The sequence below is a fragment of the Hemicordylus capensis genome, chromosome 5 (genome assembly GCF_027244095.1).
Source record: "Hemicordylus capensis ecotype Gifberg chromosome 5, rHemCap1.1.pri, whole genome shotgun sequence".
Lineage (NCBI taxonomy): Eukaryota > Metazoa > Chordata > Lepidosauria > Squamata > Cordylidae > Hemicordylus > Hemicordylus capensis.
This window is the reverse complement of record NC_069661.1, coordinates 199301316-199316492: the sequence shown is the minus strand read 5'-3', so window position 1 is coordinate 199316492 and position 15177 is coordinate 199301316. Positions and strand designations below refer to the sequence as shown.

General features: G+C 41.3%; 1 protein-coding gene across 13 annotated transcripts in view; it reads right to left on the bottom strand.

The window, feature by feature from the left end:
- LRRIQ1 (leucine rich repeats and IQ motif containing 1) overlaps window positions 1–15177 on the bottom strand; it is a 235134-nt gene that overhangs the window by 161040 nt on the left and 58917 nt on the right. For 10 of the 13 annotated variants that reach the window (XR_008308467.1, XM_053255309.1, XM_053255312.1 and 7 more), the window contains exons 2-5: window positions 14934–14982; window positions 13232–13371; window positions 9180–9291; window positions 6487–6581 (exon numbers count right to left, since the gene is read on the bottom strand). Coding sequence is in view for 12 of the 13 variants with exons in the window: in XM_053255309.1 (XP_053111284.1) it covers window positions 6487–6581; window positions 9180–9291; window positions 13232–13371; window positions 14934–14949 (363 nt within the window). In the remaining variant the exon portion in view is untranslated. Of the gene's footprint in view, window positions 1–6486; window positions 6582–9179; window positions 9292–13231; window positions 13372–14933; window positions 14983–15086; window positions 15129–15177 lie in introns of those variants that run through there. The other 3 variants (XM_053255311.1, XM_053255314.1, XM_053255317.1) reach the window with 3 other exon arrangements.

Below are 15177 nucleotides of genomic sequence, written 5' to 3'. Positions count from 1 at the left end.
GCATTGTAGGTGGAGATATCAATGTTACCCCTCGTAAAAACCTTTTAAGATGGTGGTGTGAGTGTATATAAGCCAGAGATAAGACCTACTAGAGAGGCTCCTTGTCTTTTTAGCGTATTTGGTCTGAGGCCCATTTCCAGTCCCTCCTGGAGAAACTGTAGGAGATTTTGTATGGACACTGCACCCCGAGGCACCGACTGATGTGCCCCCTCCCCATCTTAAAAATGCTCTCCACATACACTGGTAGATCTTGTTTGTTGATGCCCATCTTGACGCCAACATAGTATCTAATACCTTATCCGAATATCCTTGTTGTTTCAATATTCACCTCCCAGTTTCCATGAGGCAAGCCGCAACCAGTCTGGGTTGGGATGTTGCACTGGGCCCAGAAGGTCTGGTGTTACTGGAAGGAACTATGGCTCTGTGGTTGCTAGATGTAATAACTCCGCAAACCATGGCCTCCTGGGCCAGAAGGGAGCCACTAGAATTACTCTTGCCCTTAGCAGACGAACCATTCTCGGAATTCTTGCCATCAGAGGTGTCAGTAAAAATGCATAGAGAAGGCCCTCCGGCCACTGTGCCGATAGTGCATTGATGTGCCTCCCTGCAGGGGAATCTGGACATGAACCATGGCAACTGAGTGTTCTGAGGGGTCACAAACAGGTCCATAATTGGCATTCCCCACCTTTGTACTATCTTCTGGAAGACGTTTTGGTTTAGCAACCATTCGCCCAGCATCAGATCCTTCTGACTCAGCCAATCAGCCAGCTGGTTGAGATTTCCCTTTATGTGAGGGCTGATATGAATGCTAGGTGTAGTTCTGCCCAGCTCAGCAACAATACCACCTCCGTATGCAGGGACTTTGATCTTGTTCTCCCCTGCCTGTTTATGTGGGCCTTTGCAGTAGTGTTTTGTTCAAATTAGAAGTGATGTCCTTATAGAGTTTGGTGAAAAGCTCTCAGAGTGAAGAGAATGGCCCTCAGCTCCAGCCAATTTATGTTGCGGTTCTTTACCTGGAGTGACCATGTTCCTTACGCTGACAGGTGCTGGCAGTGTGTGCGCCCAGCCACTGTTGCTGGCATCTGTAGTTACTATCACCTTGCTTGGGTCCAAAAACTGTTTGCCCTGTAACAGGTTTTGAGGAAGCAACCACCATCATAGATATCGACAGATATGTATGTATGGATGGATATCGACAGATATGGGGAGGTAGGTGCAGTAGTCGGCGGTTTTTTCTTGTGATGGCTGCCTGATGTGGTAGCAGAAACCATTGCAGGTTTCTTAAATGGAACCTTGCCCATGAGACAGCTTCCAGGGTCACAACCATCAGACCCAAAATCCTTGCCAGTGTGAGTAGTAGTGCTGTTGGAGTCTAGAGTGCCGCCCTTATCTCTGTGGTAAGTGTTTGGAATCTGTCTTGAGGAAGAAAAAGATGGTCCTGGTTCGTATCGATCACCACCCCCAAGTGCTGAAGCCAGTGGGATGGAACCATCTGGCTTTTTGACTGGTTGACAAGAAACCTGTGTTCTTGTAACTTCATAAGAGTTGTCTGAAGTTCGCTTTCTGCAGTTGTTTTTGAAAGAGACTGGATCAAAAGATCGTCCAGAAATGAAAATATCACGACTCCCTGAATACATCAGTAGAGCCAACACTTTCTAAAGACCCAAGGGGCCAATGATAGACCAAATGGAAGAGCAGCATACTGCTAGTGTCTTCTGGCGTACTTGAACCTGAGAAGATGACAGCTGCTGTAGTGTATTGTTACATGTAAGTATACCTCCTTCAGGTCTACTGATGAGAGGTAATCCAAGTGGTGAAGCACTTCCGCCACAGATCTTAATTATTCCATACAGAATATTTTGTGCTTGACCCAGCTGTTCAGATACTTTAAGTCCAGAACTGCCATTTTTGATCCGTCATTTTGGGGACAGTGAACAAGATAGAATAAACAGCATGGAACGGGCTGTTTCTTCCCACTACTGATGCGGCAGAAGCCCTGGAAGAGAACCTAATGGAATCTAGTGTGGCATCCATCACAAAAGCCTGCACTTCCTGAATTTTGACCAACTGCTGCCTCATTTTAACCGGTTGGAAGGAGGATCATTTAGCAAGTCATCTACCCACAACAGTGATGCCCTTGCTACCATGGAGACTGCGGTTGAGGAGCGAGTAGCTAATGAGGAATTATCATGCACTGAGTGCAAATTTGGCTTTTTTGTCTGAGAGGTCTTTGAGGGTAGTCTCACTTTCCCTAGGTACCAGTGACCACGTAATTAATTGTACAGTTGGTGCATCTGTGGATCGCATATTTAGCAAATCTGATGGTCCTGCTGAAAAGTGTAATAGTGGTTTGCTACAGCCATCAGCTTCCTATTTGCCACTGGGAGAAGCCATTCCTGCTTTACTACCTCTTTAAAAAGATCTGGCATAGGTAATAGCATGTCTCTTGGTCTTGCCTTAGGAAAGACGAGGTCCCCCTTAGCCATGCTGACTCTGGCGTTATCTTTGTTTGTAACCCAATAATGGTTATAACCCTTGTCATAAGTAGGTTAAAGTCTTCTGGTACAAATTGACGCTGGGAGACATTTCCAGGGTCTGGCTCCTCCCCACCAGACCATTCACCATCTTCCTTGTCTGGGACCATGTCAGGGTCCTGGTTTCCTTCTTCTGCCCCATCTGGCAGGGTCAGCCTCTATATCAATCACTGGTGTCACTGTGACCTTATGTTTACACTTATCAAGGACTGGAACATAGGAAAATGCCATATACTGAGTCAGACCATAGGTCCATCTAGCTCAGTATTGTCTACACAGACTGGTAGCAGTTTCTCCAAGGTTGCAGGCAGGAATCTCTCTCAGCCCTATCTTGGAGATGCCAGGGAGGGAACTTGGAACCTTCTGCTCTTCTCAGAGCAGCTCTGTCCCCTAAGGGGAATATCTTACAGTGCTCACACATCAAGTCTCCCATTCAAATGCCACCAGGGTGGACCCTGCTTAGCTAAGGAGACAAGTCATGCTTGCTACCACAAGACTAGCTCTCCTCTCCTATGAGGGCATAGGGTTCACTAGGTCAGGGTCCCCAGAGTCTGGGCCTGATAGGTCAGAAGAATGCTGCTCAATATTTTTGTACTTATAGGAGAAAGAACAGTTAATCTTGTTAGAATGCGAGCCTGTGGCATGTGTTTGCTTTTTCTTTGCCTTTTTGGGCGAAGGGCTATCTGACTCTGAAGAAGTTGTGTCCCCAGATGAAAAGAAAAACTTTCTATGTCTCTTTGACTTTTTACTTTTCTTTTGGGGCATGATCTGGTGGATAGTGTCCACTATCACATTTTTGAACCAGGCCTGCCATTCAGGGGATACTGCCTTAGGGAGACTGGGAGCTGTTTCTAAGGGACCCGTGAGGGGCAGGGTTACTCTCCACAAGGAGAGGTCTCACTAGCTACTCAGATTTATTCAGGTTCTGGGTTTGGTCCTGGTCACCCCGTTATTGCTGCCACCATTGTTCATGCCTTCCCTGGACGTTGGAAGGCCTCTCCTTTGTTGGCGCCATTTTTACTTTCTTGCATCATAACAGAGCTCCCTACTGCTGCCTCAGAAACCTGCGATGTTCCCAAGGCCCTTATCTCTGCTGCGGAGGGGAAAGGATGTAACGGGAAAAGCTGCTGTTCACCTCAGCCTTGTCAGAAAGAGTGATTGTGCTCCTGAAGGCTCTCCTTGATCCTCGTTCTCACCGCTCTCAGAGGCATGCTGGGCCACTTTGCTGCGAGTTCTGAAGCCCGAGGGTGGGAAACTAACAGCGGCCTCATTGGCATTTGGTATAGGTAGCTTTGAAATGGCCAGTCCCAACGCATGCAGAGGTGGTGATCAGGGCACCCTGGTTGCCTTAGGGAAGCCGCTTTTCCCTTTGGAACCAGGATCATTCTGTAGCCTTCCGCGCGTTCCATAGCAGGAGGAAGGGAGGGTACAGTAGGAAAAGACAGGAGAAGAAAACCTGAACACAAAGGAGGGGTGTGTGTGTGTGTGTGTGTGTTTTTAAAAAAAATTAGAAGGAGAAGAAAGGAAACAGAATAGAACGAATCAAAAAGAGTCTGAGTAAAACAGCAAGGAAAATTAGCAATAAAAGGAATTAGAGAAGAAAAGTTTTGAAGCTGCCTGGAGCTATGCAGGACTGGGAAAGAACTGGGGCAGGGCTATTCCCCTCAGACACGAGTAGGCATGTATTTTTCTTTAGCTAATCAAAACTTCCCTGCCTTGGAGCACATGAGGGGGATAACCCATAGAGATGTCCTTGACCCCAGCATCAGAGAATGCACCATCCTAGCCAATAGCTACTTGGAGGCTCAATAAGTTCATATGTATTATGGAAATATAACATTTTCTGGAATGTGAAATATAGTTACATACTGCCATAGTAATATGGCATATGACATCTCATGTGTGCTTTGGGAAGGCAAAGAGTCAGTTTGCCTCTTAAAGACCATTAGTTCCCCTTCCTGCCTGCCAGCTGATGACCTCATGCACCTCAAGGGCTGTGCTGCACATTTAACTACAACTGTTTGGTAGTACTGAATACATTATAGAGCCTAACTATCCATCTAAGGGTTAGGATATAAGCCACAATAAACTTCTAGCTTGCAGATCACTGCCTGAGAGTAAAGTGGTTGCCAAGAATACCATGGCAGTGTAAGGCTATCCTATCACACTTATCAGGGAGTAAACCCCATTGAACTCAGTGGGATTTAGTTCCAAGTAAATAGGAATTGGTCTGAACTTCATACCGATAAAATATTTAAATTTCCCAGTGAAGATGTGAACATGAATGTTGACTTCATCATTTAGGAATTAAGGGAGTACAAAACACCTCCTCAATACTATAGCAATTTGTACACATATTTTCTACACCACTGTAAGCAACAAACTTTTGTTGGTCAGATTCAACCTGAGTGAATGGATCTTTTTTTTCATGCTTTGTTTATTGGCCTGACTAAGTTGCTTCCACTGAAACTTTTGGAATTTCTCCCAACATATAAGTTTTGTGAGAAGTCATGAAGGATCAAAGTTTCGCAAGCATCTATGAAATCTATGGGTCTTTTAAAATATATATATGAAAGAGAGAGACAGAAACCCTTTTTAGATGTTATGAACACTGCAAGTGCTAAAGTGAGGAGGAAGTCCTGCCACCTCACTGGTAATCACCTTCTCACACCCAACAAACACAGCGGTGTGAGGTTGCTGCTCAGGGAATCACCACTGAACATATAATGGCACCTCTCCCTTCAATCAAACAGGGCTATAAGTGTGTTTTGGGTGTGAGGGGGTGATTGACAGCAAGGTGACAGGACTTTGCCCCCGCTTTGCCCTAGTAAGTGTGAGCACCCAGGGGCGTATCTAGAGTTGGGCAGGCAGGGCATGTGCCCTGGGTGCCACTTGAAGGGGGGTGCAAATTCTTAAAATTAATTTTTTTTAAAAAAAAATGCCCCCCAAAACAAAATGGCCACTGCACATGCTCAAATGGCCTCTGTGAGGCCCTAGGCCATGCCAGGCCTTGCAGAGGCCATTTTGTTTTCAGCAGCCTTTTTAAAAAAACAACCCCAGTTATTTTAAAAAATGGCCACAGCACATGCTCAAATGGTCTCTGTGAGGCCCTAGAGGCCAGCAGTGGGAGGGGTAACCTTTGCAGATGCCCCCCCCCACGGCCTATAGGAAGCGCACCAAAGGGGCTACAGGTAAAAAAATAATAATTTAATATAAGTCACTGTACACATATTCAGTTTGGCACTATGTACAGAGAATCAGGGCTTGTGAATACTGAGCTGAAGCTTATGAGCTAGGATTGTATTCATTTGCTCTTACTTTGCTTCTTATGATAAATGAGTTAAATGTGGTGTCTTAATAATATGGCTATTAATGGTGAGTTTGTCTTTGACTCAGTGTGAAATCTTTAGTATTAAGGCCACTGGGAGTTTCTTGCTCTCTTTCTCTCATTTTAACTGTCTTTCTGAAATACTAGAATATATTCCAAGCAGTGACACAGTTTGCTCTGCATATCCTTTAATAATTTTCAGAGTATCTGGGAAAAGCCAAATTCTCCATTTATTTTTAAAACTTATGTAATAGTGATGCTACAATGCATAGTAGAGAATTAGACAGGCACTTCTGTTTAGTTTTCCAGGTACACCTCCAAATAGTATTTGGGTATTTCATGAGCCCCAGCGTACAGAAATGTGTAGTTTCCCAGCATTTTTCGGTCTGGCTACGTCCACTGCTAAATAGTTTTTGAAATTTTAAAAGATTAACAAGCTTGACTTATATTTTTCAGCTGATATTATAGTAAAGATATCTAAAAGATGGGTGTCAGATGTTTGGACAGGGGGCGCAATTTCAGTGCTTGCCCTAGGCGCTATTTTCCCTAGATACGCCTCTGTGAACACCTGCAGCGCTCATAGTGTCTGAAGAGGACTAGAGAGAATGAAAGAATAAGGAATACCCTTTTTCTTAATTCTTCTGGATCTTCATTATATTTGGAAGCCAATTTAGCCAAACACTCTGAAGCATTGTTAGGAACTACCTTGTAGAAATCATCTGTAAATGAAGAAACCACAACATTTAAGGCTGAGGAAATTACTGCTCCAACAAACTTCAAAGCCCTGGTTTCAGTGATATACCCAACTGGTGAATATTCACGAGACAGTTGATCCTTCCAAATTGGTTGGCTTTCTGAATCCTATCAATATGTAATAGACAAACATTTACACAGAATTCAAACATTCCAGACAAAGCTTGACTTCAAGTCATTTGGTCTACTTTTTGTGGGCCACTGATATGTTTTAAATTTACAAAGGAAGCATGTTTCTTAGGCATAGTGTGAGGACATTTCCACCAACCTCTCTATATTAGTTTCTACCAACCTCTCTTGACCTTGCACCTTCAGACATTTCTCTGCTAAAAAAATAATAATCAGCAAAACAGTAGCAAACAGCTGTCAATGATGAATAAAATATAGGCTTTTAATTGGACTTTTAATCACACTGATAAAATCTAACATTGTTTTTACATTTTAAATTGTTTAAATTAAATTAAATTAAATTAAATTAAATTAAATTCTTTTAATTTGTGATATTTTATTGTAAACTGCCCAGAGACATGAGTTTTGTTCTGTGTATAAATACATTGAATAAAAATAAATAAATAAATTACACCATCCAGATTGGCCATAGTTCTCACACAACTCTCTGGCATCCTATAAAACCCAGCTGCATCCAGGACGGCAGGAGGAAGAGGCCAGTCCTTATTGTCCTTCAAACACATGTCGGTGACAAAGAAGCAGGAACAGAAATTATCCCATACTAAGGTCATTACTGACCATTACTGGGACGGGGAAGAGGGAAGGCAGAGTCGAACCTACCTTCCCCCAGACGATTATTCCTCTTCTGTGTGGTGCACAGCTCACAAGCACACACGATTTGTGCTGCTCTGAGCAGCACAGGTCTCTGAAGCCTGGGAAAATGAAACCCAGCCTCCAGATATCCCTAAATGCACTGCAAGAGGAGCACGGTGCACTGAGGGATTTCCCCTCAAGCTGGGCACTCCAGGCACCTGGCTCTGTGTCTGCTCAGGCTGCCTGCAGCACAAGCACACACACAAGCCCGGACCTGGGTAAATGGGTGCACTCGTGCCCTTTTACCCAGGTAAAAGCCTGGGAGAAATTCCCGGGCTACCCAGGGAGGCAGGGCCGGGATCGGTCTTGATCCAGGTAGGGCTGCCCAAGCCTGGGTAGGGCTGCTCGTGTGAACAGCCTCAATAACAAACTCTGCAAAGGAAGCTTGAACTGAAACTAAATTTGTATGTATATATTTTAAATTTTTTAAATTAGATCTGTTTTTATATTTTAGCACAATATTTTAATTGTGTAATTTTTATAGTTCTGTTTTTAATTTTTTCTATGTAAACTGCCTTGTGATTGTTTTTAATGAAAGGCGGTATATCAATTTAACAATGATCAATCAATCAATCAATCTCCTGGGAAAATAGGGTCCCAACCTTTAACAGGAGAAACCCTGGGAATTGGTCCACAGATTACCACTCAGTCCTTGTGATACAGGGCAGTCAAGATCTTGAAAGACCCTTAAGACCATAGCAAGACTTAAATTCTCCAAGTTAACAAAGGTTGATTACATTTAAACACCCTAAGGCTAAAATCTAAACTAAATGAAGGCTAAATATTAAATCATTAAGAAGCAAGTTCAACTCAGTTGAATGGGACTACCTTCTGGTTAGAAATGTTTAGGACTGGCCTGCCAGTATTGAAACATTATTAGTCAGTAAGAACAACATTTCTAACTTACACTTCTCTCGGCTAATTTGACCAGTTCCCTGCAAGGGAAAAAGTGGTTTACGGGTACACAAGGCTGACTGAGTAGCTATTAAGTAGGCAAGTTAGAGGGAAGAGAACAGCAGCTTTTCATTGTAGTGGTGTCAGACAAAGAAATATATAATGTCCATAAACCCAGATAATTTGCAAACATTGTTAGCTCCCAAAATGTTTGGCCACCTTAAAATGGCAGTAAGTATATCAAGCATGCCAAAACCACCACATAAATAATCTGTGTTAAATGATCCTGAGTACACTACAAATTCCTTGCTGGACCATATCAAAACCCATCTAGTCCAGTATTCACTGGAAGAATCCCAAGAAGAGGCACCAGGTAGTTCACCAGCAATTGGCCAGTGATACCTGCAGACTATGATTTATCTTCTGCCCATAAAACACACTGCGTTAGAAACAGTTTTAAACACTTTTAATAAAGAGGAGTTGCAATAAAACAAGGCAATTTAGCTGTCACATAAATATAGGTTCTTGCAATTGGGTATGCATGCTATTATAGTTTACTGCAAAGAAAGCCCAGGAAATGGGTTGATAGATAAATATCATTGATATGTTCTCAGTAATACACTTACTACATAACTGGAAGCCAGTGTACTGAAATATGGTGGTTAGAGTATTGGATTAGGACTGGGGAGATCTAGGTTCAAATCCCTACTCGGCCATTGTCTTCACTGAGTGAACTTAGGCAAGTCATTCTCTTTTAGCCTAACCTACCTCATAGGGTTATTGTGAACATAAAAGTTGAGCTTGAGCTCCTTTGAGAAAGTGTGGGGAATGAAAAAGTCACTACTTACTTGATATTTCATCATTTTCCAAATCTTGTAATATGAGCCTTTCCGCATTTTGACTTCTGCTTCTCACAAAATTTAAATAATGGAGAACTGATTCGGGCAATTCATCTGAAATCTAGATGTACATTTTAAATTAAACTATGTTTTTTCCCCAGTGTTCACCTTTAATCATGTTCAACTTAGTTTGTCATCAGCAAACAGATGCAAGCTATAAGTGCTGCAACCTAAAAGCTTGAAGAAATAGTTCCCAGAAATAAGACTTTTTCAAGATGATCTTATGTGATAGTCCAAGGTGAAAGTCACATTTTCCCATTGCATATATATAACATGATTATGCAAAGTTTGATATATTGAAATGAATGGGGTACTCTATAATAACAACAAAAACACTGTCCGTATATTCAGTAGCGATATAACAATGGAGTTTGGACTAGACAAGTGTGCTGCATTAATAACGAACAGAGGGAAAATAACAAAAACAGAAGGAATAGAACTGCCTAATGGAAGCAACATCAAGAACCTGGAAGAGAAAGAGCAATACAAATACTTGGGATTTCTCCAGGCTGATAACATCGCACACACTGAAGTGAAAAGAAAAATTGGAAGTGAATACATGAGGAGAGTTAGAAAAATCCTCAAGTCCAAACTCAATGGCGGGAACACCATACAAGCCATAAACACCTGGGCTAGACCTATTATCAGATCCACTGCAGGAATAATAGACTGGACCCAGGCAGAGCTAGAGATGCTAGATCGTAAGACCAGGAAAATCATGACCATCAATCATGCTCTGCACCCCCGCTGTGATGTAGATAGGCTAAACCTCCCTCGCAGCTCAGGTGGAAGAGGAATGCTACAAGTCCATCAAACAGGAGAGGAGGAGAAAAGAAGCCTTGAAGAATATATCGACAGTGAAAAAGATGCACTTCAAATGGTCAATAACGAGAAACTATTCAACACCAATGAAACAAAGTAGGCCTACAAGAAAGAACAAGTCAAGAACCAAGCAGAAAAATGGAAAAAGAAGCCACTGCATGGTCAATATTTGCACAATATAACTGGAAAAATCAGAAATCACCAAGACCTGGCAATGGCTTAAGAATGGCAACTTGAAGAAAGAAACAGAGGGTTTAATACTGGCTGCACAAGAACAGGCACTAAGAACAAATGCAATAAGAGCAAAAGTAGAAAAGTAAACAACAAACAGTAAGTGCCGCCTTTGTAAAGAAGCAGATGAAACCGTGGACCACCTAATCAGCTGTTGTAAAAAGATCGCACAGACTGACTACAAACAAAGGTATGACAAGGTAGCAGGGATGATACACTGGAACATCTGTAAAAAATACAAGCTAGCTGTAGCCAAAGATTGGTGGGACCATAAAATGGAAAAAGTTGTAGAAAATGAAGATCCAAAAATATTATGGGACTTCTGACTACAAACAGACAAACATCTGCCACACAATACATCAGATATAACTGTAGTCGAGAAGAAAGAAAAACAAGTGAAAATAATCAACATAGCAATACCAGGGGATAGCAGAATAGAAGAAAAAGAAATAGAAAAAAATCACAAAATACAGCCTATATTCTGTGATGATATCTATAATAATAACAGCAACAATATTGATAATAAAATTCAGCCATCCCAGGTCCTTGGGAAGGACTCGATGACTGGATAAACACCTGTCTGACTGTGTAAACAACAACAACAACAACATATTATTATTATTATTATTATTATTATTATTATTATTTTACATTGGGCAGTTCTATTCCTTCTGTTTTTCTTATTTTCCCTCTGTTCATTATTAATGCAGCACACTTGTCTAGTCCAAACTCCACTGCTATATCGCTACTGAATATACGGACAGTGTTTAGCAGTGATTCGATTTCTGACTGGGACTTTCCATACAACTTCACATCATCCATGTACAGCAGATGGTTGATTTTACTTGATGTTTTAGATGTTTGGTATCCGAGGCCTGTTTTGTTTAGTATTTGTGAAAGTGGGGTCATGGCGATTACAAACAACAGAGGGGATAGTGAGTTCCCTTGGAAAATGCCTCTTCTAATGCTAACCAGTCCAAGTGTCATTGATTGTTAACTGAGTACTCCACATGCTCATTGCTTTTTTAAAAAATAAATATCTGGATGTTTTTGCTGACACCAGTTGTTTCTAAACATTTTAGTATCCATGTGTGAGGCAATGAATCGAAGGCTTTCTTGTAGTCAATCCATGCAACACTTAAATTGGTTTTTCTTCTCTTGCAATTTTCTAAAATCATTTTTTCAATCAGCACCTGGTCTTTTGTGCCTCTGGTGTTCGGGAAATTTCCTTTCTGTTCAACTGGAAGCTGTTTGTTAGTTAATAAGTGTTGCATCACTTCATCTGCTATTATTCCAGTTAATAATAATAATAATAATAATAATAATAATAATTATTATTATTATTATTATTATTATTATACTACACTTAATACTGCTTATCAGTGTTCTCAAGACAGTTGACTGTTTAAATGAATTTCATGCCATAGTAAGTAGGATATGAAAGAAAAGGGGGCTGGGAAAGAAGAGGAAAAACAAAATCCAGGTACTATTCTGCATACTGTTACATCATGAAATTATATAATGACCATGTGGAATGTTCACTGAAGGATAAAGTCATAGTGGGATGGGAGCATACCAGGGGTAGAGGAGCTAAATTGCTGTTAGTTCCCCAGGCTAATGGAAGGAGTCTTGCCTTGCCATTTCACTCTCAGATAAAGAGAGGGGGAAATTGGTCTTCTGGTAGGGATATTAATGGTCCTGCCCTGATTTGCATTGGGATGCAAACTTCCACCTCTCTCAGCCACAATTTATTACCTTTGAGGATGATGGGAGTTGTAGTTCAGCAACATCTGGAGAGCCACATGTTGCATACGCCTGCTTTCGGGAATGGGGCCATAGATGAGTGGTAGCATGGCATCTCCAGGTAGAGAAACCTTGGAGCGTTGCTGCCAGTCAGTGTAGACAATACTGAGCCAAATGGACCAATGGTCTGACTCAGTATAAGGCAGTTTTCTATGCTCCCATGAAGCCAGGTTGAAATGGTTGCTTATAGAGACAGTTCTCCCTTGCTGAACTGGGTCAAAGTCATTCCCCCAACCCCGTCAGTTAGTGAATGAAGCAAAGAGCAACTGCCTTTCCCACCTCCAAAAAAAAATAAATTAAAAATGGCATGCGCCTGGGAGAACAGAAGCAGCCAGCTATTTTCTGAAGAGGCTGCTATGCTTTTATGACAAGCACAAATTCAGCATGAAGGTTTTCTTACTATGTTGCTGTCTTGGTGGAAGAAGCATTATCTGCAGAATTTCTGCTTGCCATACAGCCTTAACACAGAAGCTCTGCCAGAAAACCATGCCAATCCTCCCTATCACCACCACACAGGGATGAATATTCACTATGGAGGCAGGCATAGGCATTTTTTGTAACTTCTATTTTAAAAAATTGAACAGGGGGTAAAAAAAATCTCTTTACCATATGATACCTTAATAAGCTCTATCTTTCTGGTATTCATTGTAACCTATTATGTTACAAGCTTCCACTTACATGTGGTGATTGTTTTCAGCATAATTTCCTCATCAAATGCAACACGTACTAGGCCTTAAATAAGTTGTTAAAAGGATTAGGTTAATTCATGGGGGATACATCTGTCAACAGCCATTGGCCAGGAAAGCGAAACAGATACATTGTGTTCAAAGGCAGTATTCCTCCAAGTATCAAATGCTGGGAACAAAGGAGGGAGTTATGTTTTCATGGAGCTGATCTTATATGAATAAAGCACATTGAACAAAGCACATAAAGAAGTTTTCTTAGGGCCTATGGTACTAGGAAACAGGTTATCCATCAAGTCCCCTCTGTGGGCTTTCCACTGTATATATTATGCCCCATGAATGTCCACTTACATCTTAACCAGCCTGGTAAAGATATTCCTCCACAGAGCACTGTATGTATGCTAAGCTTGTCAGCACACAAAAAGGTTATTCTATCACTTCTTAGTCTTGTGAAATACTTACTGGTTCACTGTCACTTGAAATTTCTGCTGATAATTCAATGTCAGTATCATCTGTTTCAGAGGAAGTAATGCTGATTTTGCTTAATTCTATTTCTATTTCCTTTTCAATTCTTATATCTTCTTCTTCTTCTTCCTCCATTCCTTTCACCATAACATGGAAAACGCAAAGGAGACATATGTTATTGATGCTGTGTCCACCATTAACATTAATGTATCAGAAAGTTACGGCTTGTATGATTACAGCTCCTAGGGTACATTATGCACAAATATTAGGGGTGCCCTAAGGTTCTATGCTTTCTAATCTGATTTATTAAAGTAAACTAGTAGCCAAACTGATTATGTGAAAATCTAATAAGGGAGACAGAAATGGAATACGTTTATGAGAACTCAGCTACCTTTTATTGTCTGTAAAAATTAATCATGTATTACTTGATATACAGTTTTATTTATTTATTGTATTTTATATACCACCTGGTATGTGTATCACCAATGTGTATCATTGATATTCTATTGTATTTATTTATAAATTAAATTTCTATACCATGCTTCTTTCTAAGACTCCACAGTGGTGAACATCAAGTTAAAAAGAAAAAGTCATAAAATATTTTTTTAAAACCCTTAAAATAAAACAGACACATCTACCACTACTAGAAGGGGAATCGGGAGCTATTCCCTGGCCAAAAGCCAGGATAAAACGGGCATTCTTCAATCTCCTCCCAAAGATTGGAAGTGAGGGAGCCATGTGGATCTCATCCAAAAGCAAACTCTATAGCCTGGGGACAATAACTAAAAAGGCTCTGTCCCACATATTCAAAAATGAGCTTCAGCAGGTGTCACATAGAGCAGAGCTGGCCCAGCTAACCTGGTCAGATGGCTGTGCAGCTGGGAGCAGGCAGTCCCAAAGGCAACCAGGGTCCAAGCCATTTAAGAATTTAAAGATAATAAACAGCACCTTGAATTGTACGCAGAAGCTCAGGCCAGTGGCCATGAGACCTAGCAAAGTTCCCCCAATAACACTTTCTAGACTCAACTCCCCAAGTAAGACTCAGCCAGTCCAAGGCTGACTGACCCAGTCAGCCCAAATTCAGAAAGGCAGCCCAGAAGAATACTATAGTCAATAGTACTGGAAAATACAGATCCTAGTTCCTGGCATAGATCAGACACCAGGGTGACCAAGGCAGTTTCAATTCCATAACGAGGTGAGAAATCAGGCTGATATGGGCCCAGATAGCGTGTGCTATCCAAGACCCTCTACAGCTGAACTGCCACCACACACTCTATTACCTTGCGCCAAAAGGAGAGATTAGAAACTGGCTGGTAGTTTTTTAAAACTTGAAGTATTGAAAGAGGACATGACATCCTCTATCCCCTTTCATTATATATTAGTATGGTATAAGTGGCGCAGCAGAGAAATGCTTGACTAACAAGCACAAGGTTGCCAGTTTGAATTTCCACTGGTACTATATCAGGCAGCAGCAATATAGGAAGATGCTGAAATGTGCAGCAGGAGGCAATGGTAAACCCTTCTTGTATTCTACCAAAGAAAACCACAGGGCTCTGTGGGCACCAGGAGTTGAAATTGACTCAACAGCACACTTTATTCTCTCTCTCTCTCTCTCTCTCTCTCTCTCTCTCTCTCTCTCTCTCTCTCTCTCTAAAAAAAATAAGAATACAAATATATTATATTATTATTGTATGATTACCATTAGTGTATCCCATGCATCTAGGATTTCAGGCTTCTGTCGTGGTTAACTAAAAGGGACAAAGCGTGGGAGGAAGCAATAGAAATGAGAAAATAATACAGGGCAGGCACATATATAAAGCCTTTATCAATTAAAATTAAATGTAGAACGTACTTCAAGGTCAGTCATCTGTAAAGGTGTACTCTAAAACATGCATAAGCTCTTTGTGGTTAAAAATAATGGCAATGTTGTGTGTATGTGTCTG